The 26,514-nt window shown below is 39.2% G+C and overlaps 1 protein-coding gene across 5 annotated transcripts in view; it reads right to left on the bottom strand.

The window, feature by feature from the left end:
* RAPGEF4 (Rap guanine nucleotide exchange factor 4) overlaps positions 1–26,514 on the bottom strand; it is a 291,500-nt gene that overhangs the window by 94,428 nt on the left and 170,558 nt on the right. For all 5 annotated transcript variants that reach the window (XM_046018583.1, XM_046018585.1, XM_046018584.1 and 2 more), the window contains one exon: positions 23,995–24,014. In XM_046018583.1, coding sequence (XP_045874539.1) covers positions 23,995–24,014 — 20 coding nt within the window. The remainder of the gene's footprint in view (positions 1–23,994; positions 24,015–26,514) is intronic.

Genomic DNA, 26,514 nt, shown 5'->3' with positions numbered 1-26,514 from the left:
CAGCAGGGAGCCTGCTTCCTCATCTCTCTCTGTCTGCCTCTCTGCCTGCTTGTGATCTCTGTCTGTCAAATAAATAAATAAAAATCCTTAAAAAAAAAAAAAAAGAATGTACAAAACCAAGAATGAACCATAGTCTGTGCTGTGGACTTTGGGCGATTACGATGTACCAATGCAGGGTCATCAATTACAACAAATGTACCTCTCTGGTGGGGAATGTTGATAATGGGGGAGATTATGCATGTGTGGAAGCAGAAGGTATAAGGTAAATCTCTGTGCCTTTCCCTCAGTTTTTCTGTGAACCTTAAACTGCTCTAAAAAATAAGGTCTTAATATAAAAAAATGGACATGACTAATCCATAATAACTGCAATAATATTTTTAGGGACCAAAGAAACAAGAGAATTTATGGATTAAGACTGAGGTATTTTTGTGGTTGCCAAATACCAGTGAGAAAGCGTGTGCCACTCAACAGCTAAGAGTGGTTGTTGGTGAGAGGGGATTATTTCATGTGTGTATCTCACTGAGTTGAGACTCCTGAATCCAACCAAATCAATATGCATACTCATGTTTTTAAAAAGTGGCTTTTAAATTGTGGGAAATGAAGTCCACAGTTTAACCTCAGGTTGTAGTCTGTTTGGTCAGGTGTATAGATCAGAAGAGACTTTGAGTGTACTGAAGGCTGCTTGGTGAGTCCAGGAAACTGGAACGAAGAAGAGCCTACAGGAAAAGGTTGCCCAGATGCTTGTTGTGTTAACTAGTCTGGGAGTGCTGTTCTCTAGCAGGTGCTAGCAAATGGTTCAGGTTTCTCTCCAGCATATCTCAATGCAATGCAGCAAGATGACATGTTTTTAGAATGATTCTGTCAAGCCCTAATCTACAATAAAAATTGTTTCTAATTTCTTCTAGTAGTGGGAGAGAACCTTAATTAGCTACTAATCTTTCTTTTCACTATAGGATCTGAGGGTTTGCTTTCTAGGAGGTGTGTCTACATGTCTATTAGATACTCCTAAGCCAGGTATTTGGAGGCAAAAAACGAAATGCTAACTTTCTGGAGAGGCACCCATTGTTATCAGTTGGAATTGTTCTCTTTGAGATCATACAGAAAGTGGTTCATTTTTCTCCTTATGAATTAACCTGATTAGGCCCAGATTTTCTCATAGTGATAATACCAATGTATTACTAGTAAATCTTCATTTCAAATAGGAGCAAAGAGATGCAAAATAAGCCAACCATAATATTTCACTGAGGTCACTGTCCATTGTGGCCTGTTTTACCCAAGACTGTGATTTTCATGAAAATATAAACTTATGGGGTATTATATTCCTCTTCCTCTTCTCTCTGCAAATTTAAGCCTTGTTCATCATTTGCCCTCTCTTCCATTACAAGAAACTCTGTCAATAATGTCAGAATTAAGCACTGCCTGCTGCCCATTTGGGGAATAGAATGTTGAGCACTTTTAGGAAACAAAGTGAATGTAAGATTTAGTGACAGGGTTCAATTCTCAAAACTTCTATGAGATTTGTGCTCATTAATAAAAGATCTCGAACACTCTAGCCTTTCCCTTTATAACATCAAATTTAAATCTGGGCATGGTGTATACTGGAAGTTGACATGTATTTAATAGTTTAAAATAGAATGAATACAGGGGCACCTGGGTGGCTCAGTTGGTTCAGCATCTGACTCTTGATTTCAGCTCAGATCATGATCTCAGGGTTGTGAGATCAAGCTCCGCATCAGACTCCGTGCTGGGCATAGAGACTGCCTAAGATTCTCTTGCTCCCTCTCTCTCTGCCCCTCCTCAGCCCTAAAAAAAAAATAGAACGATATCGAAACGCTCTGATCGAAACTGTACTTTCCTTGAAGCCAGGAGGTCAGAATCTTGCTGGGTATAGTCCAAAAGCAGGAGAAAATTTGCATAATACATTTCAGAAAAATCTCTTGTGCTGAAGATGCTCAATTAATTGACACATACAACCCAATAAATATATATTCTGTCCCCTACTGCTCTTCCATACAAATGGTATACACATTGGTCTGACCTTGCTTTTTTTCACTTAATGTGTCTTAAAATCTTTTCATATCAGAGCACAAAAAAGCTACGTCACCCTTTTTTTGGTGTTCCTCCATGCCCTTTTGGGTATGCTATTGCATGCATATGATAGATAATGTATTTAACAATCATTTATTGATAGGCACATAGCATTGTTAACCTGAATCTATTGTATGCATAATGAAGGATAAAGCATAAGAAATTATGAGATATCTAAATTTATCATCCCTGTGTCCTTGAAAACCCAGAATTCTCACTGGGGAAGAAAAGAGATATATTAGTCCTCAAAACAATGGGCAAACCAATAACAAAGAACACCTTGAGTTTGGAAATCAAGTCTTCCTGGGAGAAATGGCTGATTCCAGGGGCAGGAAATGGGTAAGATGAGGCTGGCACATCTTGTCACGCTCTGCCCGTCCTATCGTATACACCATCCCACCCCACATCTGGCACTCTCTGTCCCTCTTCCTACAGCACTTAACCACACTCGCATTTTATATACTTGTTTCATATGTGCCTTCTCCACAGAAATGTTAGCTCCATAGCGACAAGAACTTGGTTTCGCTCACTGTGTTCTATTCCCCAGCTCTGGGCAGTTACTCGAAAAGTACTCAATGAATGGAAGAATTCCTTCATTGATTCATTCTTTCCAGCAGATTTTATTTGTAGGTGAGTGAAAAGAAAACTCTGTGAGAGATGGGAAGGGGTAATTTATCTTCAGGTTGGGGGTTTGTGAGGAGTTGGTAAAAGGTAACTTATGTGTTCAAGTATACGAAGGAGTGTTGAGAAGAAAATGACTGACTGTTTCCTTTGCCACTGCGGTGTGAAGAAGTGGGTTCAAGGACTTGGAATTGAGTAGAAACTTCCTGATGGAGAGGACTATTAAGTTATGCCTCTCTCTCCCTGCCTTTAGTTTTTTCAATGGGCTGGGTTTTGTGTCTGATAAAATGAGGATAAAAATCAGTGCTTCTCAAATTTTAATATCTGTATGAATCACATGGGGGGGGTCTCATTAAAATGCAGACTTTAATTCCATTGGTCTGGGGTGTGATCTGAAATTTTCCATTTCTGCCAAATGATGTTGATGCTACTGGGCTGCGAACCACACTTACAGCATCCGGGAATTAGATGACTACCAGTAGCACCCTTTGAATCCATAATGTCATAATCCCTTATAAAATGCTGTGAGTGCTTCCTAGAGATTGGGTCAAGTTGATGCAATTGTAAGGCCATCACCCTAACAACATTTATATTACCCAAATAAATCAGTATGTTTTCTAGTTAAAGAGAATAATTTCCAAATCACTTTTATTTATTTTTTCTTTAAATACTCAAGGTCCTTCCAAGAAAATTAAATGCTTACAATTTATTAAAGAAAATGTATCTGGTCTTCAGGGGTATTTGAATAATATACTTGACATTCACAAATAATACACTTTAAAATTTCTAAATGACAAATAACCCATCTCAACCAAATTCATTACATAAACACTTAATAAGGTTTCCAAGTATAGGTGTAACACAATCTGCCTCAGGGAATAAGGTGAAAAGTAATCGCATTCAATATTTATGAAATTAGTATTTGAAAATGAAGGAGTGTTTACAATATGAATCTAAATATTAATGGCATAAAGTAGGTTCAGAATTTGCTGTTTAGCTTAGTCTCTGTCCTTATTCCAGATGGTTGAGGAAGAAAAGGAATTTATTAAGGGATAGTAAAAATTCAGAGAATCTCTGGAAGAACTGAGAGACAAGCTGAGAGGTGACCCCACCAGGAACCAGACCCAAACCACAGCACACATTCCCTCCGCCCTCCCTCATGGCCTCTGCCCTGGGGCATTACTGAAACTTAACAAGCATACACAGTGGATCCCAGAAACTCTGCCACTCACCCTAAGACCCAGACTTTCCCCTGTTACCTTCAACAAAAGAAAAGGATTCTGCAAAGACTAGCAGAGTTTGAGTCACACGCTTGAGCTTCAATTTGTGATGCGAAATTTCTAAAACCTGAACTTTAATAAACTCCAAAGTTTGCATCCTCTTCTCATCAAAAAAAAAAACCAAAGCCAAAAACAAAATAAACAAAACAAAAATCAGGAAAAATGGGTACTAACCTGGGTTGTTAAAACCTGAATGTAGAGAAGAGATTTATACATATAAACGTGTATATTATATAATATATAAAAAGAATTACATCTATCTTACATATCCTGAAAAAAAAGGCAAAATTCCCATCTCTTAAAAATCTGGAACTATTTTCAAACAATAATTCTTACAAACCCATTTAGTATAAATTAATCCTTAAAATGATGTAACATAATAACACAATTATAATAACATAATGTAATGAACTACCGCATTATATATTTCCATTTTGAATAAAAACATGTAAATATCAATTTATTCCATAATTATTTGAGAATGTCCTCCGTACTGTGCTAAAATGATGCATTAGAATTCAAAGGGAATTAGTCTCGTAAAATTATGCTACGTTTGGTTATAATGCTAGGTTTGGATTATAAAATGTTTTAAAAAATGAGACTGGCCCAATTAGAGACACCCTCTGATACAATCTAAGAAGCTACAGAAACCACTTGAAAAAAGAAAAATGAGCCCACGACAGGTGATTTTTCTCATTCTTTGTGCTTTGAAGATGTATAATCAATGTGTTAGATGAAGCAAATTCAATGACCATCTGGGGGATTCAGTATCAGGTCAAAGTGTTCCTGAATGTCTTGACTTTGAGGGACTCTATGGAGTACCTTTCCTGCAGACCTCAGCTGTGTCCTGAGTTGACCTTTGCACTGCTCTGCGGGTCCTGAATCCCCATTACCGCAAACATCCAACTGCTAGTGCCAAGTGATGAGCATATCAGTTTCTCCAAGTACAACATGAGCTCCTTAACATAAAAAATTGTGTCCTTGTTATCTCGGAGTCCCTGTGGTGCTTTGTTCATAGAGATTATTCATTAAATATTTATTTGATTACTACGTGGAGAAACCTCTGTGGAGCTTCCACCTGGCAGCGTTATGAAAAGAATGGAAGGAATTTTTCTTTTCATTTCTCAAATTCCAGGTTTGCTCTCCAGGGTTAGACACGGAAAGACTAATAACATTATTGGCTGTTGGCTATCAACTTAGGGACCATTTTCCTTTTGCTTCTTCCTTCCTGGGAATAACATCTGTCTTCAGTTCAAAATCTAAAGTAAGGTGTTTCAGGCTGGAAGGAAGAAGCATTCAAGTTGACCTTTGTATTTCCTTTATATCAAGGAAGGTTTACAAAGCAGTGTGTCCTAGAAATATGAAGATAGCCATTGGTTTCTGTGTTAAAACTAATAAATATTAATGTGGAACAAATTAATCAATTAAGGCAAAAATTTCCAACAGGAAAACACAAATACGTTTCCCTGGCTTTTAAATGCATGCTTTGCAAAATGCCCCAAGCCATTATTTTAATAGCATAGTAACTAACTCCCAGTTGGGAAAGGTAAAATAATTACCATGGAAAAAAAAAAAAAAAAGAGTTCTTTGTCCTACACTTGGAATTGAAAATCATGCACTAAATTGACTTTTAAACAGTCTTCTGCATGTAGGTGTATTTGTCGGTATTGATTGGAAATTTTAAAAGATTTCTTTTTCTGTCTCAAGCAATCCAGCAGGCTAACGCTATAATAAACACAATTTTAGTACCCATACAGGCCAGGCACATACAAATGATTTTGATAACCTTTAAGGGCTCAGGAACCTGATAGCAGCAGTACCTCTGATTTACGTTATGCGAAATTCCCAGAATAGCAAAAACCTATTAATATTTTCAAGAAACATTTTGAGCCTTTACAAAACTCATCAAAACAAAAACCATCCAAGTCCTGAAAAGCCTATCCTGTAAAATATGAAAACAAGCCAGGGAAGCACACATACTACGTTAAGATACCAGTTCATTTCACAGCTGGCTTATAAACCAGGTTCCCCTCAACACAGTCTTCTTCCTTTTTCTCTTTTAACCATCAAGTTGCATGAGTGCAGATGACAACGTCAATGAGATCCACAAACTCTGTATCTTAAAAGGCCAAAGAAATGAGCAGTGTAATATATGAAACTTTGAACATTTCATTACACTCATATTTTTCTTCCTTTCCCTTTCTGTATTTTTCTAATTTTCTGGAGAGTACGTAAGAACGAGAAACCCAAATTTTAAAGCCTTACTATGACTGGAGAAGTAATAAGCTTATGGAGACTTAATCACACTTTAGAAACCTGCCATTTCTACCTCAGGGTCGGCAGCTTTTTATTCAAAGTAATTTGAAAGGCTTTAGAAATACTTGAAACATCTGCAACCGCAATGAGTAGGAATCAAATGTTATTGTGTTCTTTTTTTGACTAGAAACTTAAACTGGGGACATAATTTTGGGGAAAGGGGGAATAAGATGAGGATTCCAGCTCCCCTCTGGACGTCTTGTCACACTATGTCTTGTAAGATGAAATGTTGGGTTGCACAAAGCAAAGCTATTCCAGCCCCTTGTTAAAGCTTTCAGCCAGACTGGGGTTAATCAGTATAAGATCTGGTGATTAACAGGCTGTTTTTAGAGAAAACACCAAGTAGCTTGCTCCCGTCTGCTTCTGGTACAGGAGGCTCCAGATTCAGGAAGGATTGTTTGCAACTATGAAATAGAACAGCCCAAGTGTGGGAACGTGGTCACGACTTGCTGTAGGGGGAACGCAGGCCTGTTCTGGGCACCCACCCAAGACAGTAAGAGAGGACTCCATGGCCTACCCGGTTTCTTGTCTCAATGTCTACCTGGCATTAGAAACACTATAAATCTCTACTCGGTGCAGCTTAAAATTAAAGAAATGGTAGGCTGCATTTTAAAGATTTATTTATCTTAGAGACAGAGTGTGGGGCAGGGAAGGGCAGGGGGGAGGGAGAGGGAGAGAGAGAGAGAGATTCTCAAGCAGTCTTCCTGCTCAGCAGGAAGACTACAGGGGCTCCATCTCAGACCCTGAGATCATGACCTGAGCCAAAAATCAAGAATCAGACGCTTAACCGACTGAGCCCACCCAGGCGCCCTGGTAGACTGCATTTTACAGTAAATCTCTTCGGAGAAAAGTCTGAAAGTTTCATTCTTTTTACACAGTGGGGTACCCTCCAGAATGCAGAGGAGGGTGTAATAGCAGGAAAGGGAAGGACGGAAGGAAGGAAGGGTACAGCCTCAGCTGTTCACATGTTTTGGCAAGAAGTGAGGGAAACACTCTGCATGTGATTTAATCCTGTACTAAATTATCTCATTTCAAAACTTTGCAAGTTAAATGTCCTGGGTGGTTCATTATGCCTGAACACACCATAAACAATTGATCTGTTATTAGTTGGTAGTATCATTGCTTTTTCTTACTTAGACAGCCATTTTGAGAATTACTTCTCTCTAATTATCATTAGCAGTTTAAACCTCAGTGATCTTACAGTATTTTTTAAAAAGGAGCCCATAGGAAATCTTCGTGAAGGTATAGAGCAGAGAAAATACCGAGACTCTACAGTTTGTAAGCAAGATGTTCTCAGGATATAAAAGTAATCACAAACTGGGGTGAAGGACAAGATAATGAAAGTGGATTTCTTTTCTGACTTGGGATTGTGGGGTAAGGGAAGCTGTTCCATTCTTTTCTCTTTTTATCTGCTTAGGGTCTTCCAGAATAGGAGCCTAGTAAAGAAGAGAAAGAAGGAAGGTTTGTGGCTTCATCCTACAAGAGATTACTCCAATCTCAGGGGAGGATAAGAAGAAGTATTTATTGAATGCTATGTGCTAAGTGCTTCACGTGAATTACCTTTTTGTGGGGGAGGTCATATTGTGTAAGTAAGTTTTTTTGTTTGTTTGTTTTTTAAGTTGTTACCCATCTCCCTACCCACTTCCCCTCTGGTAACCATCAGTTTGTTCTCTATAGTTAAGAATCTGTTTCTTGGTTTGCTTTTCTCTCTTTCTCTCTCTTTTTCCCCCCTTTGCTTGCTGTTTTATTTCTTAAATTCCACATATGAGTGAAATCACGTGGTATTGTGTTTCTCTGACTGCCTTATGAAATCTTGCCAATTGCACCAACAGAGATAGAACTGGAGAGTATTAGGCTATTGTAAAATAAATCAGTCACATGAATTATCTTATGGAATACTCACAATGTCCCTCTGAAGAAGGTACTCTTAACATTCCCATTTCACAGATAATGAAACTAAGGCTAAGGGTCATATGGCCAGCAGGTGGTAGCTCTGGTACATAAACCTTCTGGTTAGCCACCACCCTTACTGCCTTGTGGGGGAAATGCCCTTGCCCATATGACCCGTGAAGTATGGTGATTTTTAAAAAGAGCTAATCTTGATCATGTCGCTTTTCTATTTAAAACATGTAATGGATCCCTATTCTTCTTGGAACAAATCCAGACTTCCTAATGCTGTTTAAAAGCCTCTTCATACTTTTGCCTCTTGCCTATCTCTCCAGCTTCATTTCCACCATTCTCCCCCTTGCTCCTGTTGCTGAGCATGTTTTCCAATCCCTCAAATACACCAAACTCTTCCATTTGGGGGGTTTTGCCCAATCCACTTCCTCTGCCTTTAGCATGCATTCTCTTCCTTTTTCCTGACTTCCTCATACTTCCATCTCAGCAAGATGGGACAGACCCACTATTAGGTGCTGGTACAGCTGTGAGCTGGTCCTGGAAGTGACCACTGAGCTCTTGAAACGTGACTACTCTGACTTCAGGTGTGAGTGTGAAACACTTGCTGAAATGAACTCTCAAACCATCCAAAAATATGGAATCTTAAACGTATGCTGTGAAGTGAAAGAGGCCAGTCTGAAAAGGCTTCCTACTATATCATGCTATTTATTTGGCTTTCTGAAAAAGGTAAAATTATAGAGAGAATAAACAAATTAGTGATAGCCCTGGCTTCAGATATGGAGTGATGGACAGGAAAACATGGGCAATTTTTTTAGGACAGTGAAACTGTTCTGTAGGATACATAATACTATGCATTTGTCAAAACCCATAGAACTTTACAGCACACGGAGTAAAACAATATATGCAGGGTAAAAAAAAAATCATTAGGAAGTTACGAATCCCAAGATGGAATTCAGACTGTGACAAAAAGAATTTGATGATCATAAAAATGCATGAAATAATCTCACTGAAGGGAGTGGGGTGAGGGAGGTGGGAAAGGTGTTGACTTAAATCATTTCCAAATGACTGGATTATGTAAAACTAAATGCAAAACACCCTGTATATGAGCACTCTATTCTAGTTGATAAAGTATGTGTTTCATGGGTTACAGGTAATCAGTCTGAAACCACTACACATATATACTGGAATTAGACAAATAGATGGCAGATTTCTCACTGTTGGAGTGGGAAGTACAGACAGATAAGCAAGGGCTGATCCATGTGCTAATGGATTGGAATTAGAGAAATTAGTGTGAACTCATGAGTAGCTAGATATAGGTACATATACAAATATTTACAAATTTGTGTATATGCACAGGTTAGTAAACCCTATTTCCTTGCTGTCTCGGTTGAAGGGATGTAAAAGCAATGACAGCTCAGTAGCAACAAGCACATCCACCACCCACATCTTGGTTTCTAATACCATTCTTCAATAAAAGGAACCAAAAATCTTTGGCACAATGGCAATTGCCAAGATGGGGCAAGGAATATACAAGTATCTAGTTGTGTCAGAAAGTAAGGAAGTGTCTAAAATCACAAAACACAATCATGGGAGTGTGTTAAGGAAACACAGGAGCCAATCAAAAGATCTCCTAATTGCCAAAACTGAAAAAATCTGAGAAACAAAATCAGTATAGAAATATAGTAGTAATGGATTATAACCCAAAGTATAAAACAGATACTCATGAGGCCACACTGATATAAATAAATGATGGACTGACTTATTTATTTAAGTAATGTGAGAGGAGAAACAAATCTTCCATGCAGAACAATTCCAAATAATTGATGTAGGTATTCACTATCAAGGAGGTAGGTATAATTTCTTACAGTACGGTGTGGGCTGTTCACGGTGATTCCCTTCAAAAGAGTTCAGTATGGAAATGGGTGTTGGAGGAGAGTGACTTTACATTGGAGAAATTGGGAAAATACCACTTTAACCAGGTAATCAAAGTCAATGATAAATTCAATTGATAGCATGTATTCTTAATACGACATGATGAAAATGGACTATAACTCTGTGGTCTTTCCCCAAAAATCCATAATCCGAGTCTACTCTGAAAAAAATATCAGACAAATCCCAGCTGAGGGACATTCTCTAAAATGCCTGATCATTATTCCTCAAATCTGTCAGAGTCATCAACAGCAAGGAAAATCTGAGAGACCATAGCATCCAAAAAGAGCCTAAGGAGACATAATCACTAAATGTAAAGTGGTATCTGGGATGGGATCCTGGAACAGAAAGAGGACACCACACAAAAACAAAGGAGAGGGGTGCCTGGGTGACTCAGTCAGTTATGTGTCTGTTTTTGGCTCAGGTCATGATCCCAGGGTCCTGGGACTGAGCCCCACTGTTGGCTCCCTGCTCAGCGGGGCGCCTGCTTTTCCTTCTCCCCCTCCCCCTGCTTGTGTTCCTTCTCTTGCTGTCTCTCTCTCCCTGTGTCAAATAAATAAAATCTTAAAAAAAAAGAGGAAGATATGTAAACAATGGACTTCAGCTAATGTTAATGTAACAATATTGGTTCATTAAAAAATGCTTAAAGATTAAAAACTGTCAACCCATAATTCTCTATCCAGTGAAAATATCCTTTAGGAACGAAGGTAAAATAAAGACATTCTCAGATGAAGGAAAATTTAGGAGAATTAATATCCAGCAGACCTGTTCTACAAGAATTTGTAAAGGAAGTTCTCCAGACAGAAGGGAAATAATTCCAGAGGGAATCTTAGAACATCAAAAATGAAGGAAGAACAACAGCAAGATAACTAAAAATAATTCCAGAGACGGGAAGGGGATGGTGTGAAACCTAACCTTGACAAGATATAGATAACTGGAAAAAAAAAATCATTTGCAGAGTAAATTCATTCTCAATATGGTTGAGACAATGTTAGATAATAAAATCTGTTAAAAAACTTGACTAAAAAAAGTAGACTATGAAACTATGCAGTGTGAACTGAATTTTGTTTCTATATGTATATTTGTTTCTGTATGATAAATATAGAAACACCCAGGGCTCTGGCTGGTGGCATCTATGGGAGATTTTTAAAAATACTTTTATGTTTCCAAATATTCAACATAAGCATTATCACATTTATGATCAGTGAAAGATAACCATTATTTTAAAAATTCACTGTTTCACTAGACTTCATTTGAGACTCTTGGCATAAACATTGCTTTTTAGGCACACAATATAAGCATCAATGAGTCATCTGAATGTAAATTTGGCTCATAGGATTTAAAGATGTAAAATCAAATAGATAAAAAAAAGGAAGAATCCCTGTAATATTCTAGGACGAATGGGATTGCTTATGTCATCTACTGGTTCAGAACCCACATCTAAGTAGCTCAAAAGACTTAACAAGATCAAATCTTGTTAATTTCCACATCATACATGTTAAGAAGACAGTGAAAAAGAAATTATGCTTCTGACTGAATGGAATGCATGGAATTTCTAAAGCACAATGCTCATTGCAATCAAAGCTATTGCAAGATGTGATGTCAACATTATTCTTCTCGTAAGTGCTTCTGTCCTATTTCTTCATAAACAAGGGATGAAGACTAACCCCAGATGAGATATTGATTGCATTATGTTGTTATCTGAGTACACTAGAGGAAGAGGACTGATTTCTTAGCAGTCAGCTGAATGTGCCTCCCTGAGAAGGAGACGTGAACAGCTACCGTTTCCTGTTCCCTCTTCTTCTGGGCACAGACCTTCACCCCATCTTCAGACCTGAGCCCACAGTGGTATCTCACCTACACTGGCTCAGAGTTGGGGTGAAAGGGCCGCCTCACCTACACTACTAGATCAGTCAGTGTCTTTCTCCAAGGTTTTCTAACTGGAGCTGCGGGGGAAGAACTAGGGACCAGTGGAGGCCATGTTTCCAGGCTTGGGGAGAAGCAGAAAGAGGTAGAGCCCTTGGCTTCTATAAGCAGAGGGCCAGCTCCACCCTTGTGCCTCCCGTGGACTGGGGATGTGAGTCCTCAACTTGCCCTCTTGTTTGTTTTTGAAGTGGCTTGATGTGGATTTCTGTTACCTGTAGTTCACCTAGTCCGGAGTCACACAGTAGTTTAGTAACTGTTCTTGCGAAGAGGGAGAACGTTGGGGGGTGAATAATGAAACATTTTCTCGGAAATCCTTTGTGTTCCAGTGACATGGCTCTTAGAATGCACAGAGAATTTTAGCCTTAACTCCCATCTCTCTCAGTACTCTATTCTAATATAATTACATGTTTACCTATTTCTCTCCTAAGCTGTTTAGGCTGTTGGGCTGTTTTGGTCTTTGAAGTCAAGAATTCGTTTTATTGGATTTCATTTCTGTAGAGCCAAAGCATGTGCCTACATGGCACATAGTAGGCACTTACTAGATGTTAGTTGATTTTAAAAGGATTGCATAAAATACGATCATTTTCCTCCTATTATGGCATTATTTCAATCTTTCAAGCTTTAGTAATTGGATATTTGTGGCTAGGCTGGAAAGATTAATTTATTTAAGAAAAAGGGGGTTATTAACTCATTTAGTAGTAAAAGAAACTATAAAAAGAGAATGATTAAACTAATTAAGAAAACAAATTGTTTCAAGCAGACCGTAGCCATTTAAAATCACTGATTCATATAGAAATAATTTGTGGGCTCAGTCACAAATAACATCCCTCTACCTATTCATTATATTAGGTCCCTGAGGATGTCTATTAAGCAATGCTTTGTTAGCTTGATTCATTTACTATTTGTACTTGATATAGCCCATAAATCAACCTTTTATTAATTTGAAAGGTGATATATGCTGTTGTACACAGAGTTTACTTACACACATAAATTCTCCTAAAATCTACAAAATCTAACAGAGGGGGGAACATGAACTTAATAAAACCCTTACTAATTTTTGCCTCATTATTTTTATTTTTTTAAGATACATTCTAATTTTATTCATGCCCCAGGCACATGTTACTCAGTATAAATACCCAATATCTAATCTCATTTTCACTCTGATATTTATTATCATTAACTATTGACTGGACAGAGGGACACAACAAAAGCCTAACTATAATCCTGGATGCTTTCTAGTGACAGTGACTTTCAAACTGGGTCTCCAAGACCCCTCTATCCTCAGCTTTCCCTGTTGGAGTTTTTGGTGATTGCATACTTTCACATGGTCAGACCCTAAACCCTGAAGTCATCCTTAACTCCTCTCCTTCTCTCTCACCTCATGGTTAATCCATCACTCTTATTTTCAAAATCCATCCAGAATGCAACACTTCCCACAGCCCTCCTGTGACTACCCCACCATCTCTCTCTCCAGGAGGTACCATTCTAGCTGCCTAGGAGTCAAAGAATTCAGTGACCTTGCTATGTAAAACTATTTCCTTTTCATCTACTGATTTATATGAATGAGCTTTCCCAGTGCTACATATATAATATCCATGACGAAGAACACAATTAGTTAAATTTATTGCAGATAGATAACGAACTCATTTTTTAAAAAGCATCCAAGTCATTCAATGAAGCATTTCCAATAGTAATTTACCTTAATATTTAATAATTGTTTATAAAAATATAAAAAATACTTAGTTTTGACAGTTGTGTACAACTACTGTCATAACTCAAGCCAGGAGAAAAATTTTAATAGATAGAGTCATAAGAAATTTCAAAACCCTAAAATTTAAATGTATATACTTCTTTTTGATACATGAAAGTGTAAGAGGGTAATCAATAAGAAACTTTCAGTCATAAAAATGCATTACAATGGGGCGCCTGGGTGGCTCAGTGGTTTAAGCCGCTGCCTTCGGCTCAGGTCATGATCTCAGGGTCCTGGGATCGAGCCCCACATCGGGCTCTCTGCTCGGCAGGGAGCCTGCTTCCCTCTCACTCTCTCTGCCTGCCTCTCTGCCTACTTGTGATCTCTCTCTGTCAAATAAATAAAAAATCTTAAAAAAAAAAAGCATTACAACATGGAGGTGCCTTTTAATCCTGGACAGCTCACACTGGGACAGTTGATATGAAGAAAAATTATCTTCTTATTTTAAGACTCTGTTACACGTGAGCCTTTGTTACAATGTTTGAATCTGTATATTAACTAACACATTGAGACAATTAAAAGGTAACCTTGTCTGGAACAAAAAATATTAAAACAGGATAAAATTCTGTGGAGTAAACAGAACAGGAATATGATTTAAAGGCTAAAACTAACCGCTAAAAAAGAGTGTGTTCATAGTTTTTCAAAATGGTAAGTAGCAGATTGGCTCCCACAAAGACTAATGCTGGTCTAATATACGGGAAGCAGTCTACAAAAACTTGCTACCTAATAGAATCACTTCTTGGGAAAATCTGTTTGATGTACAGGATTGGCACTCAGTATCTTTCTATGGACTTACAGGCCAGATACCGGCTTTTTCTTTTTTAAAGAAAGTCAAGTTTCAACAACATCATATATTGGATGAGGAGACATAATTGGATGACTGCATGAATTGGATACTTTGACTAATTTGGAGGCTTCCAAGTGCTATTCATCTTACAAAAGAAAATAATATTTACTAGTCATGTTTCCACTTTCACTTTCATCCAAACATTTCATGCGACCCAACTAAAACTTCAGCTCTCAGGTTTGACTTGCAGAAACACAGGGATGGCCACCAGAGGGAGCCCAAGTGTTTTTCTGAATAAACCAACCTGCACGGAGAGAAAACACAAAACCTAAAGGAAGCGGGGGGGGGGGGGGGGGGGGGGGGGGGGGAGGGGGGGGTCGGGCAGAAGACCATTACCTGTTTCAGTCACTTAAAATAATTTCTTGTTGAATGACAGAGCTATTTTTGCATTTATATTGCAAATTCCTTTACGAGGCAGTCGTACATTGCAATGCTTTGTTACTTTGAGCAGAAGAATTGATGAAACATATTTAAAAACCTCACATACCCTAAAACTAGAAGGTCCAGGATAGGCGGTCGTGAAAACATCCATGATGCTCTGCTGTGTCCCCCAAACAGGCCAGGACTCTTCTCCAGCTTATCTTCATTTTCCTGTTCTTAGTCTATCCTGGTCCATCTTTGTAGTCAACTCTGGGTGTGGTTTCCTCACTTTGTTTGGAACCAGGCTATCAAGTTACAGCACTGAGTGAGCGCTTGGTGTGACATGGGAATTTTTCATCCTCCTGGCTGAGCCAAATTATATGGACATTAAAATGAATGACTTTCCATTTGGCATCCTGAAGTCTTCCTAGAACTGAGCATTGGACCTCGGGGTGCCTGATGGCTCAGTTGGTTGGGTGTTCCACCCGTGATTTCAGCTTGGGTCATGATCTCAGGGTCGTGAGATGGAGCCCTGCTTGGATCTCTATACTCAGGGTGGAGTTTGCCTGGGATCCTCTCTCCCCCTCTCCCCCTCTTCTGTTGCTCTCCCTAAATAAATAAATTAATTCATGAATATGTGAACAAATAAAATCTTAAAAAACAAAAACAAAAACAAACCAGAACCTACTGGCCAACCTCAGGGATCCCCTATCCAGGTTGGAGAGATGAGGGCTGAGACTACAGACAAGGGTGTGATCTTGTTTAGAACCAAACTTCAGGGAAACTTAATCTGTTTTAGATTTGAGCACCAGGGGCGCCTGGGTGGCTCAGTGGGTTAAAGCCTCTGCCTTCGGCTCGGGTCATGATCCCAGGGTCCTGGGATCGAGCCCCACATGGGGCTTTCTGCTCTGCAGGGAGCCTGCTTCCTCTCTCTCTCTGCCTGCCTCTCTGCCTAGTTGTGATTTCTCTCTGTCAAATAAATAAAAAAAAAAAAATATTTAGATTTGAGCGCCATGGAGTTTTGGAATTTTCCGCCTCCCTTATCTTATTTGATCTCCCAACAATTCTTTTACTGTGGTAGGTCAGGGATCACCATGTTCTTGATGAGGAAACCAGGTCATGGAGGTAAGGGATGTACTTGTGTACTGTCGCAGGCTATCAAGTGTCAGGGACAGAAACTTACGCACTTCTGGGGACACAGACCAAAACAATGACTAAGTACTAATTCAGTCATAGCAATATCTTCTGAGATAGAAAATTATCACCTTCCTTTTCCCTCATGTTACCAGTAAGTGAAAGGCATCGCATTAATTTAGTGACTTAGCACTTGTTTTACCCAGTATTTTCATGGTATGCTTTCCTATGTTATTTTTTCATGTCCAGATGGTATAATTTTATGATGTATGCAAATAAATTAACACAAACAAATTAAATTCCACAAGGTTAGGTCCTCTGCTGAATGCTGCTAGATTTAACATGCTTATTAATGCCTTGAAAACAGACTCAAAAGCATTCTTAATAATTTTGACAATGATACCCAACTGGGTGGGGATGGCTGGCCCTTAGGAGAAGTGGAATAAAATTTAAAATGACCTCAACAAGTAAAAAAGGTAAAAAGACAAAATTCAATGGAAAGCCCTGCAGAGAGATCCACTCAAGAGAAGGGTGTATGTGCATGGGGCAGGGAGCGAGGTGGGATGAACAAAAGAGAACCACAGAAATGTGGGAGTACTGACTGGGCAATTAAGCAGAAAAGGAGCCGGAGGTCCGAGTGACCAATGGGCGCTAAAGACATTAGCAATCTAGATCTGTCATTTTTTAAAAAGAAGGCATGGTACTGGGAGGTACAAATAGGGAGAAAACTAATTCAAACTAATTCCCCATCTGTATTTTTTAAAAGATCAAGTTTTAGAGTAAAAAAAATATGATGGTTTGTTAGGTTCCCAAAATACCCGGAGCCAGGTTTTGAGAACCTTGAAAAGAATCCTTCAAAGTATAGTTTTAAAATAATGAAAAGTTTTTTTTAATTTTAGATCTGATGAAATTAGCCTTGAAAGAGAAAATTCTTGTACTCTGTTCCTTTATTTATGCAATGCTCTTGGCCTGGAATATTCTTTCCCTTTCACCTGGGTAACATCTCCTTTCCATCAGGAGTGCACACAGGCATTGCTGCTCTGAATCCCTCCCCATCTCCCCAAGGAGAATCCCACAGACTCCCCCATGTGTCTCCTCAGAGTACATACCAGGTACTTAGCACAGCTAAGCACTCGGGGATAAATCTTTTCATTAGTCCTTCTGGAAGCCCCCTGGGGTAAGACACTATGGTCACTTCTGCTCTGTAGACGGAACAGGAGGAGTAAACTTAACTACCATGTCCACCTTCCTGGGGTGAGTAAGTGGCAGAGTTGGGACTGGTAACTCAGCTGAAGATCTCCGGAGCTCAACTGCTTGTGCCACACTCTCCCAACCACGTGTGCCCATAACTTGCCCTTACACGCTTGTGTTCACATGTCTGCCTCTGTCCAGGGGCTCTAACTCCCTGAAGGAAACAGCCACGCTTTATTTTCGTGGCCCCACAAGGGGCTTGGGATCGATCACCACATGTTTGTTAAATTAAAGATTTTCAACCAAACAGATGGCATGTTCTGTGGGTATTTTTGAGTCATTCTTTGAAGGAAAATAAAAAATAAAGCTAAATTCAAGTGAACAGAGTTTAAACATTTATAAAAACTGGCAATAAGAATTCTGAACAATGCCAGAGCATATGAGCAAAGGTGGTTTTATCATTTCATTTTCTGGAAATTTTGAAGAATGAAAACAGTTAAATATATATGCCTACATACATACCTATGTATGTGTTTTATATGTATGTGAATATGTGCATTTCTATCACTTATCTATCTTAAAAGTAATTTTTTTGAAAGGTAAAGAGAATGACCACAGGATATTTTAATATCTATGAACTCAGGGGAGGCTATCTGACACAGAACTGTTATTAGAAAAGAAACCAAATCCTAAATGACACGTAGTCACTCTATTAATTTATCCAACCTGAGAACACTACAGATCGCTCTCCTAAACAGAAGACATACTTTGCAAATAATTTGGTTCCAATTTCTCAAAACAAGAACAATAAAAATTCAGATACATCAAACATAAATGATACCATCTAATTTATTCTCACCGTCAATTGAGATAACATGCCAGCAGCCCAAAGTTACTGGTGATGAACATAATTGCCTGCAGCACAGGATAAAATATTTCTGGAGACAGCAATCTACTCTCCCATGACTTTGAAATCAGCACTCTCGTACATTACCATTAACATGACATTGTGTTCCTTGCCCCTGCTACCTAGTGGAACTAATTCTCAGCAGCAGGGCCCCGTAGGGAGCGGCCTCATCTCAAGGCCGTGTCATTTTTTCAAGAGAGCAGGGGAGACTGTTGGCTAGGGAGACTGGGGAATCTCGTTTCTTCTATTATCACTATTTTTAACAATTAAGCACTCCTGGGTTCTCCACAGTATTTTGCAGAAGTCAAATTCTGATTATACAGAAGCCTGAGAGGAGGTATGGACACCCAGCTGGGTAAAACAAGGGAAAACTCATGCAATCCTAGAAAACTATCAGCATCGTGACAGTAAAAAGTTCGACTCCATTTAAAAAAAAACCTAAAAACTGTAGAGAAACTGAAAGGAGAGCACTGGAATAATCAGCAAGTTTAATACATAATCTTAGGAAAGTAATTCTAAAACATACTAACGAACCAGCACCCCAGTACACCCCCATATGTGCCATGTTGCCCCCCAAACTCACAGTAAGCAGGTCTTGGGAACACTGCCGGTAACATTCAGACACAACAAACACATGGCTTAACTGATACCAGAGGGATGAGGTTTTTAGGCTGCTACCCACATTTACTATTCACGATTTAGATTAAGGGCAACTATGCCTCATCTTTAAAAATTCAATCACTGTACCACTGCAGGAGCTAGAGAGAGAGAAAGAGAGAGATGGCACCGTCAGCTTTGTAACAGAGCAGAGGAACAGATGGAACAAAAAAGCAGGAAGAGACTCAGCAAGGGCATTCTGCCCTATAAAATACATAACTCACAAACACAAAAACAAAATTTCTTCAGAGGCCGAGTGCTGATGTTGTCCTTGGCACCTTTGACATTAAGTCGCTGATGTTCTCCAGGAGGTGGGGTGGGGTAAGTGTGGGGTCACAGCTACATGTTCCCATAGGCCGGCTCAAGAAATGAGTGTTTACACTCCACACACCGGGAGGGTCGGAGCCAGCAACACTGCCAAATCTAATCTTCACCTGGGCTGTAAGCAGTGTGTCCTTTAAAAGCAAAATGAGAAAGCTACTGACTTCTCTACATTGATTTTGTATCCTGGTGGGTATTGTGGAGGGCACGTATTGCATGGAGCACTGGGTGTGGTGCATAAACAATGAGTTATGGAACACTGAAAAAAAAATAAAATTCAAAACCAAAACAAAACAAAACAAAAAGCAAAGTGAGCAGGCGTAGGATTTTTCTGTCCTTCGCATTTGGTTGGTTTGCCCTTGTCTGTTGAGGTTCCCACCTTCGGCGGGTTACAGACACACTGGAACAGCACTCCTAGCTAACCGTTCTCGCGCTGGAGCAGACGGGATCAGCCGCGGGGTGTAAACCTGTGAACTCCGGCCAAGACGGCTCTGGACGTGTTATCAATCATGTTTTAAAAGCAGGATTTTAAGAACTGTTTCCCAGAAACTGTTGGTTTGAATTCAGTAGGTGCTCTAAAGCCGGAGTTAAAAGGTTTTACAGGGTTTTTATGGGTTTTACTAAGTTTTTTATTTTAAGTTTGTTTGAGGACGCACAATTTCCGTTTCCTTCATCTGGCCCAGGATCATAGCCAGTGCATAATGGTAAAATAAGATATTGTTATTTAATAGGTGGGAAATGTTTTAATTTGTTTTCTTTAACCTTAAAAAAGAGCAGCAATAAATGTTATTATATTCCCTAAAAATGCCTAACGTTCCTAACCTTTTGACACTAATAGTTACTCTCTTCTTATTCTCCTATTGTCCTTTCCTTAATGAGAACATTCCAGCTGTGTAAATTATTTCCTCCCCATCTGCCATTTAAAGTCTGCGTCTTTATAATAATTTCTAAAAATTCTTCTTTATATAAATGACCCATGATTTTTGAAGGTTTGACAAACTGCTGATTTAAGTCATCTTAAAATAAGACCTACCAAATAGTTTTACGAGACTCCCAAGCTTGCTCATTACTAATTGGTGGCACCCAGTTCTTCCAGTGCTTAGGAAACCTTAGAGCTCTGAATTGATTATAAGTTTTTTACTCAAATTGCAGATAGTTAACATGCAGTGTAATGTCAGTTTCAGGAGTACAATATAGGGATTCAACACTTCCATACAATATCCGGTGCTCATCACAGCCTGTGCCCTCCTCAGTCCCCATCCACTCTTTGACCCATCCTTGCACTCACCTCCCCTCTGGGACTCATCAGTTGTTCTCTAGAAGTTAAGAGTCTGTTTTTTGGTCTCTCTCTCTCTCTCTTTTTCCCTTTATTTCTTTTGTTTTTTAAATTCCACATACAGGTGAAATCACATTTGTCTTTCTCTGACTGACTTGTTTTAGTTATTATACTCTCTAGCTCCAACCGTGTTGCAAACAGCAAGATTTCATTCCCTTTTACAGCTGAGTAATATTCCAGCACGTGTGTGTGTGTGTGTGTGTGTGTGTGTGTGTACACACCATATCTTCTTTATGCATTCATCAGTCCATGGACACTTGGGCTTTTTCCATAACTGGTTGAATTGCTGGATCGACTAGTGTTTTACGACGGGAAAGTACTCTTCCACACTCAGTAGGAACCTCACTAATCGCACTGTCAGTGCTATAACTGCCTTAAAAAATGGGGACCTCAAACGATCCTTTTGGAAACTAGATGTTTATAAATATGGAAATGGGGTTATTTTGTAATATCTTCCTGAACCTATTTCCTGGCTCCGCTCCTTCTACATTGAGGAAGAAAAGGATAAACTTCTAAAACTACGTAACTCCATAGCAATTGTCTGTCAAAAGGATGAAGCACAACAGGGACAAAATCTACAGAAGTAGCAGAAAATCATAGACTAGCTCATTTTTCCAAAGGGCCACTGTAACATTCAACTATGAAGCTTTCTTATAATTGTGATTTTCAGCTTCTGTGTTAAACACGGTCATCGGATAGGACATATACAGAAGACGGAAAGAACACAACTGGAACAGACCAAAGGGAATAATTTTTTGTACAACCAACAGCCCCAAACACTCATAACGCTATCAAAATAGTCTACTACTGTATTGGTGCTGTGGTCATTTTTCTAATATTTTACCCATTAGTTTATAGGTTCTAGTATCCTGTGTCATATCAAGTTAAATGATGTCTCTATCAATTACAGTAAGTAGTAAACAAAATAATGTAGCAAGTTAACTGCCAGCCCATTTGTTTCTACGCAAGTGCAATTTATGACAAGAAAGAAAGTTCCTTTTTTGCAAGGTGAGGCTACATCTGGAAACAAAACCGAGCTGGCAAGGCAGTTAAACCCCACTTACTGATGCCTGCATATTTGGTTAAAAGTTAAATATGGTGATTAACGAAATCAAGGGTAGGAGCTGGAGAGGAGAATATATTCTCTCCACAAAGAAGCTGTTTGGACATTGAAACAATAGTCTAAGTGCTTTTATTTCAGTCCACAGGCATATTATTGCTATTTAGAAACATAAAGGGAATATAAGATCGCCCAGCATGTAGTTAAAGAAGGTAAAGGATAAAAGAAATCATCAAAACACAACTTGTCTCTTATAAAGGAAAAATTCCAATTAACACCCACTTTAAGGCTCTTAGGCTTCTTTTTATCTTTCTAGAGCTTCAACTCTATTCTCGAATGTCTTTCATCTCATTTGCTTTACTTTGACTGATGGCATTGGAGAGCTTTCTTAATAGCTCATGGTGATATTATATCCATGTTATTTGCAGAGAGAGAAAGAGGTGCTTTTCTGTTTGCTAGAGAATTTGACATAGAATGAATAACCCAAACAAATATAAATGAAGATATACTGTGAATAATATAGGGGAGACAGCCTGGCCTGCCCCCTAAATCTTACAGGGCAACATGCTAACAATTCAATATATCTAACTTCCCGCAAACTTCAAATTCCTATTTTGTTACAAAGTGAGCCTCAGGATGACAGCTGGTAGGCCTATGCTCAGAACATTGTGCCTGTTGTCCCTCTGCAGGGAGGTCTAATCTAAAGGTCATGAGGGACCTAAGAGAGACAGAGCTTCCTTTTGAAGCCTAGAACATTTTAGACCTCCTAGGGCTTGGCCATTCTGTGTGTGCCTTCCACATCGCTGATGGTTCCTTGACGAAGAAGCACCAGACTCTTTTATCCTCTTCCCTTGGCTAGTGATCTGTGTATTATTTGTTTTGGAGTGCTTTGGGACATCCATATCCAAAATCATGGCAGGATGAGTCTGTTACTATAGACATTAAGCTTTGGCTTTCTTTGAACCTGATTATCTAGAGCTTTGTTCAACATAGAGAGATATTTTTTTTAATGGCAAAAGATCAATGGAAAGGTTCATTGAAGAAAGGTATTTTGAGGAAAACCATAAACGAGAGAAGGATAGTTACTTCATGAAAGTGTAGGACATTTTTCAGAAGAGGAAAGATCTTGAGAAAATGATACAAATCTTAACAAGATAATAATTACAGTAATAGTCTTAACATTTACGAGCTCTGTTGGATTATTCTCTATGCTTTCCACAGATTATACCATTCAATATTCATAATGGCTGCTTAGGTGGTCACGACTAACATCCACAATTAAAGATGAGGCAAGGATGTTTCAAGGAGCCAAGTCGCTTGTGAGGTCCCACAGCCTAGAACTGAAATCCTCTGCTGAGCCAAGCCAAGTGAAATTTTGGTGTGACATTCATAGTGACATTGCTGGGTCTGGAACCCAAATTTGTGGTGGTACAACAGTGGGCCAGAATCCCAGTAGGCCCTTGAAGCCAACATTATGGAAAGGAGACCTAAGGAAAACTAGAGTTTGATCTCTGAAAAGGGATACAGAAATAATCTGAATTGAATGAAGACAGTATCTCTGTCCACAGACACAGGACCAAAAGCAGGGAAAGGAAAGCAGAACATTCTGTAACGATTCTGTAATGTTGCCACTTGGGTACAGCAATAGAGGAACATAATGAAAGGGGACCATCGGAGAGCCACCAAGCACCGCTTTAAATCAATCACCATATCCTCTTCCACCATTAACGCTTCCAGGTTGTTGAATAAATTAAGATTCCAATTACTATATAATTCATATTCTTATTTGCATGCAAACCCAATGCCACTACACCACTACCATCCTTGGAATCTGCACTCGGTATTGGTTCTTGGTGAAAAGTTTGTCCTACACCTACTCTCTTACCTGACTGCCCTTAACAATTAGAACAATTACTTATTTTAGCTTCAAAGAGAAATACTGACTTTCATGCAGCTTGGATACATTATCAAATCAACAGACCCTGTATTTCATATTTTTTATTCCCACTGAGGAAAAACAATGAATTTTTTGTATGTTATTAAAGCAATGATTTGCTCACTTGCTTGTTTACATAATGGGAAAAAGAAAAACCCTTAGTATTTGTACTCTTTGCCCCTAGAATAACCTTTCTGCAGACTAGTTAACATCAACGACATGTGACGACCATGTCAGAGGAATTGACCTTCTCCCCCCTCATATTTCAGTGGGACTCACCAAGATGCCAGAATGAGATTAGACAAATATTTATTGCTCTGTTGAATGTGGATGCAGAGTTCTCTTTACTGGTAGGGTTACCACGATTATTATTATTATTATTATTTTTTTACCTTAGGACAGTTTTTAGAGGCTAGGCAGAGAGAGTGCTACTCACGTTCTCCTTGTCAGGAATCCCTAGAAGAAAAATAGAGAGAAAGAGCATGAATTTTAAGATTAATCTGTAAAATGGAATTGAGATCCTTTGCTGAATCAAACAAAGTAAAATTCGGGTGTTTCTAATCTGTGTTTCCATCAAAACTTACATAATGCTGCTTGGAAAAATAGCAGCACCCACCAAAATCTGTACATAAGTAAATGAATGAATCAGGAGCAGGGTCGTGTGCCAGACAACAAAATCTCATGCTTATTTTGTTTTTCTACCATATGCTTTACTTTGCCAGAGGTAAAAATCCATCTCTGATTCATTTACACCATGCAAACAACTAATTCCTCTATGCTGGGCACAGAACACTCAGAATTTGGGACAGACACGTCAACTCTTAAGTGGCACATACCGTATTTTTTATATTTCAGACCACCTCACCATGCTCCAGGCGGTGAACCTAGCTTTAAGCCCTACATAAAAACCACCAGAACACAACTTCCATTTGGGGCAAAGCAAATTCCTGCTGCCTCTGAAGTCAGGTCTGAGCCTGGCTGTGTCTGTTTCCAGGTTCCCAGTTTTCTCAGTGAGAAAGTTCATCATTCATCCATTTATGCATTTGTTCATTCGTTTACGAACATTCTGTGAGCTACAGGCAGGCCCTGGTCTATTGTACTTCCTTTGGCGCTGTGGACTCTGACGGATGTGATCAGGCTGGTCGCACAGGAAGGCCCACAGCCCCAGCAGAGCTTAATGTCTCCAGTGCAGTGGGCCCAAGTGGCCTTCTACTGAGAGACGGAACGGCAGGTGGTTCATCTGTGTGGCTCTCCCTCAGGGCAGTTTGAAGTGGTTTGTGATATAAAAATAAAGTAGCTCCAAATTCTGAGTAAACAGCACATTCTGTGTTTAGTAATGGGGTACACAAGATGTATACTACTGGCTTTAGAAGACTTGAATGCCCATTTTAGTATGCAGCAGTATAATACATAGAAAGTGTAAGAATGGAAGAGACTATCTGGAAACATTCCTTAGTTAAAGTCTGACTCCCACACTGGGATAGTCCCAGGACATAAAAATCCTAGGCAGGAAGCAGGGTGACAGACAGAATATTAATGGGCCTGTTTGCCATCATTTCCCAAATCTGTCAGAAGCAGTAAGGGTGGCCTAATATCAGCGCTCTGAAACTTTGAGTCCCAGCCATCCGTCCATTATTCGATCCATTTGGTCAACAACGATTTGAAAAGACCAGAGTTGATCGTATGAGGAGATACAGAGTGTAACAGAAGCTTCCTTCCTAGAGGTTTTGATAAGATAAATACATAGCACAAATCACCATAGCTGAATGGCTGGAGATTAGGATATTTGTAGAGAAATAACACTGAAAAGATGATTTGGGGATATGCAGGAACTTGAATGTTGGGGTAAGGCATTAGCAGTCTTGGAATTTCCCCTTTCATGGCAGGCAACAGGCAATCGTTAAGATGTTTTGAGCAACAGAGTGATATGACCAGGAAAAAGCTGGGGAGGCCTCTGTTCAAAATGAAAAGACACTTAAAATATAAAAATCAGATGCAAGAGCATGGTCCTCGAGGTCCAGTTTGAGCAAAGACATTCAGTGGGGAAAATCGAAGTGTGGACTCAGTAGATGATGTGATTAAGGAAAGTCAGATCAGTTACATGAGGTGTGATAATGGTGTTAGGGTTGTACATGAAAAAGTCTTTATTTTCAAAACTATCTGCTGAAGTATTTGGGGTGAAATGTATGTATGTGAGTAGAAGAAGGAAATAAGGTAAATATAAAGATTAAAATATTAGTGCATATTGTTATTAATAAACAAATCAGATTTAAGTATTAAAATACTAATGGTAATTAAAGTGATGAAGACACGGATGTTAACTATGTCATTCTGTATGTTTGAAATTTTTCACAATACAAAGTAAATTTTAAAAGTTCTGTATAAGTCAGGTGTAGGATAGACCAAGGGTGAAATACTGAAGGCTCAGAGCCAGCTGAGTCACTCTTGCCCTCAGGTCAGAGTGATGAGGCCTTTGGCCAAGTGGCTGCAGAGGGAACAGAAAGGAAAAACGTGAACCCTGCAAAGGAAGGAGCAAAGGCCCAGATGGGTGATTAGCCTCAGTGCATGGTGGTGACAGAAGGAAGGACTCTAAAATGGTGAAGGTTTAGGGACGCTTGTGTGGCTCAGTGGGTTAAACATCTGCCTTTGGCTCAGGTCATGATCCTGGGGTCCTGGAATCGAGCCCCATATCAGGCTCCCTGCTCAGCGGGGAATCTGCTTCTTCCTCTCTCCTGCCACTCCCCCTGCTTGTGCTCTCTCACTCCCTCTCTCTTTCTCTCTGACAGATAAAGAAATAAAATCTTAAAAAAAACATAAAATGGTTGGAGGTTTAGAGGCTGGTATGGGAGAAGAACAGTGCGGGTAGGAATGGAAATGTGGCTTTCAGGAGGAGGGATGGGCTTTGTGGGAATAAGGATGTGTTCTGTTGCTGCACTGTGAGTTTAAGAGACCAGCA

The sequence above is a fragment of the Meles meles genome, chromosome 9 (genome assembly GCF_922984935.1).
Source record: "Meles meles chromosome 9, mMelMel3.1 paternal haplotype, whole genome shotgun sequence".
In the NCBI taxonomy this organism is placed as follows: domain Eukaryota; kingdom Metazoa; phylum Chordata; class Mammalia; order Carnivora; family Mustelidae; genus Meles; species Meles meles.
This window is presented reverse-complemented; position numbering and strand designations above follow the sequence as displayed.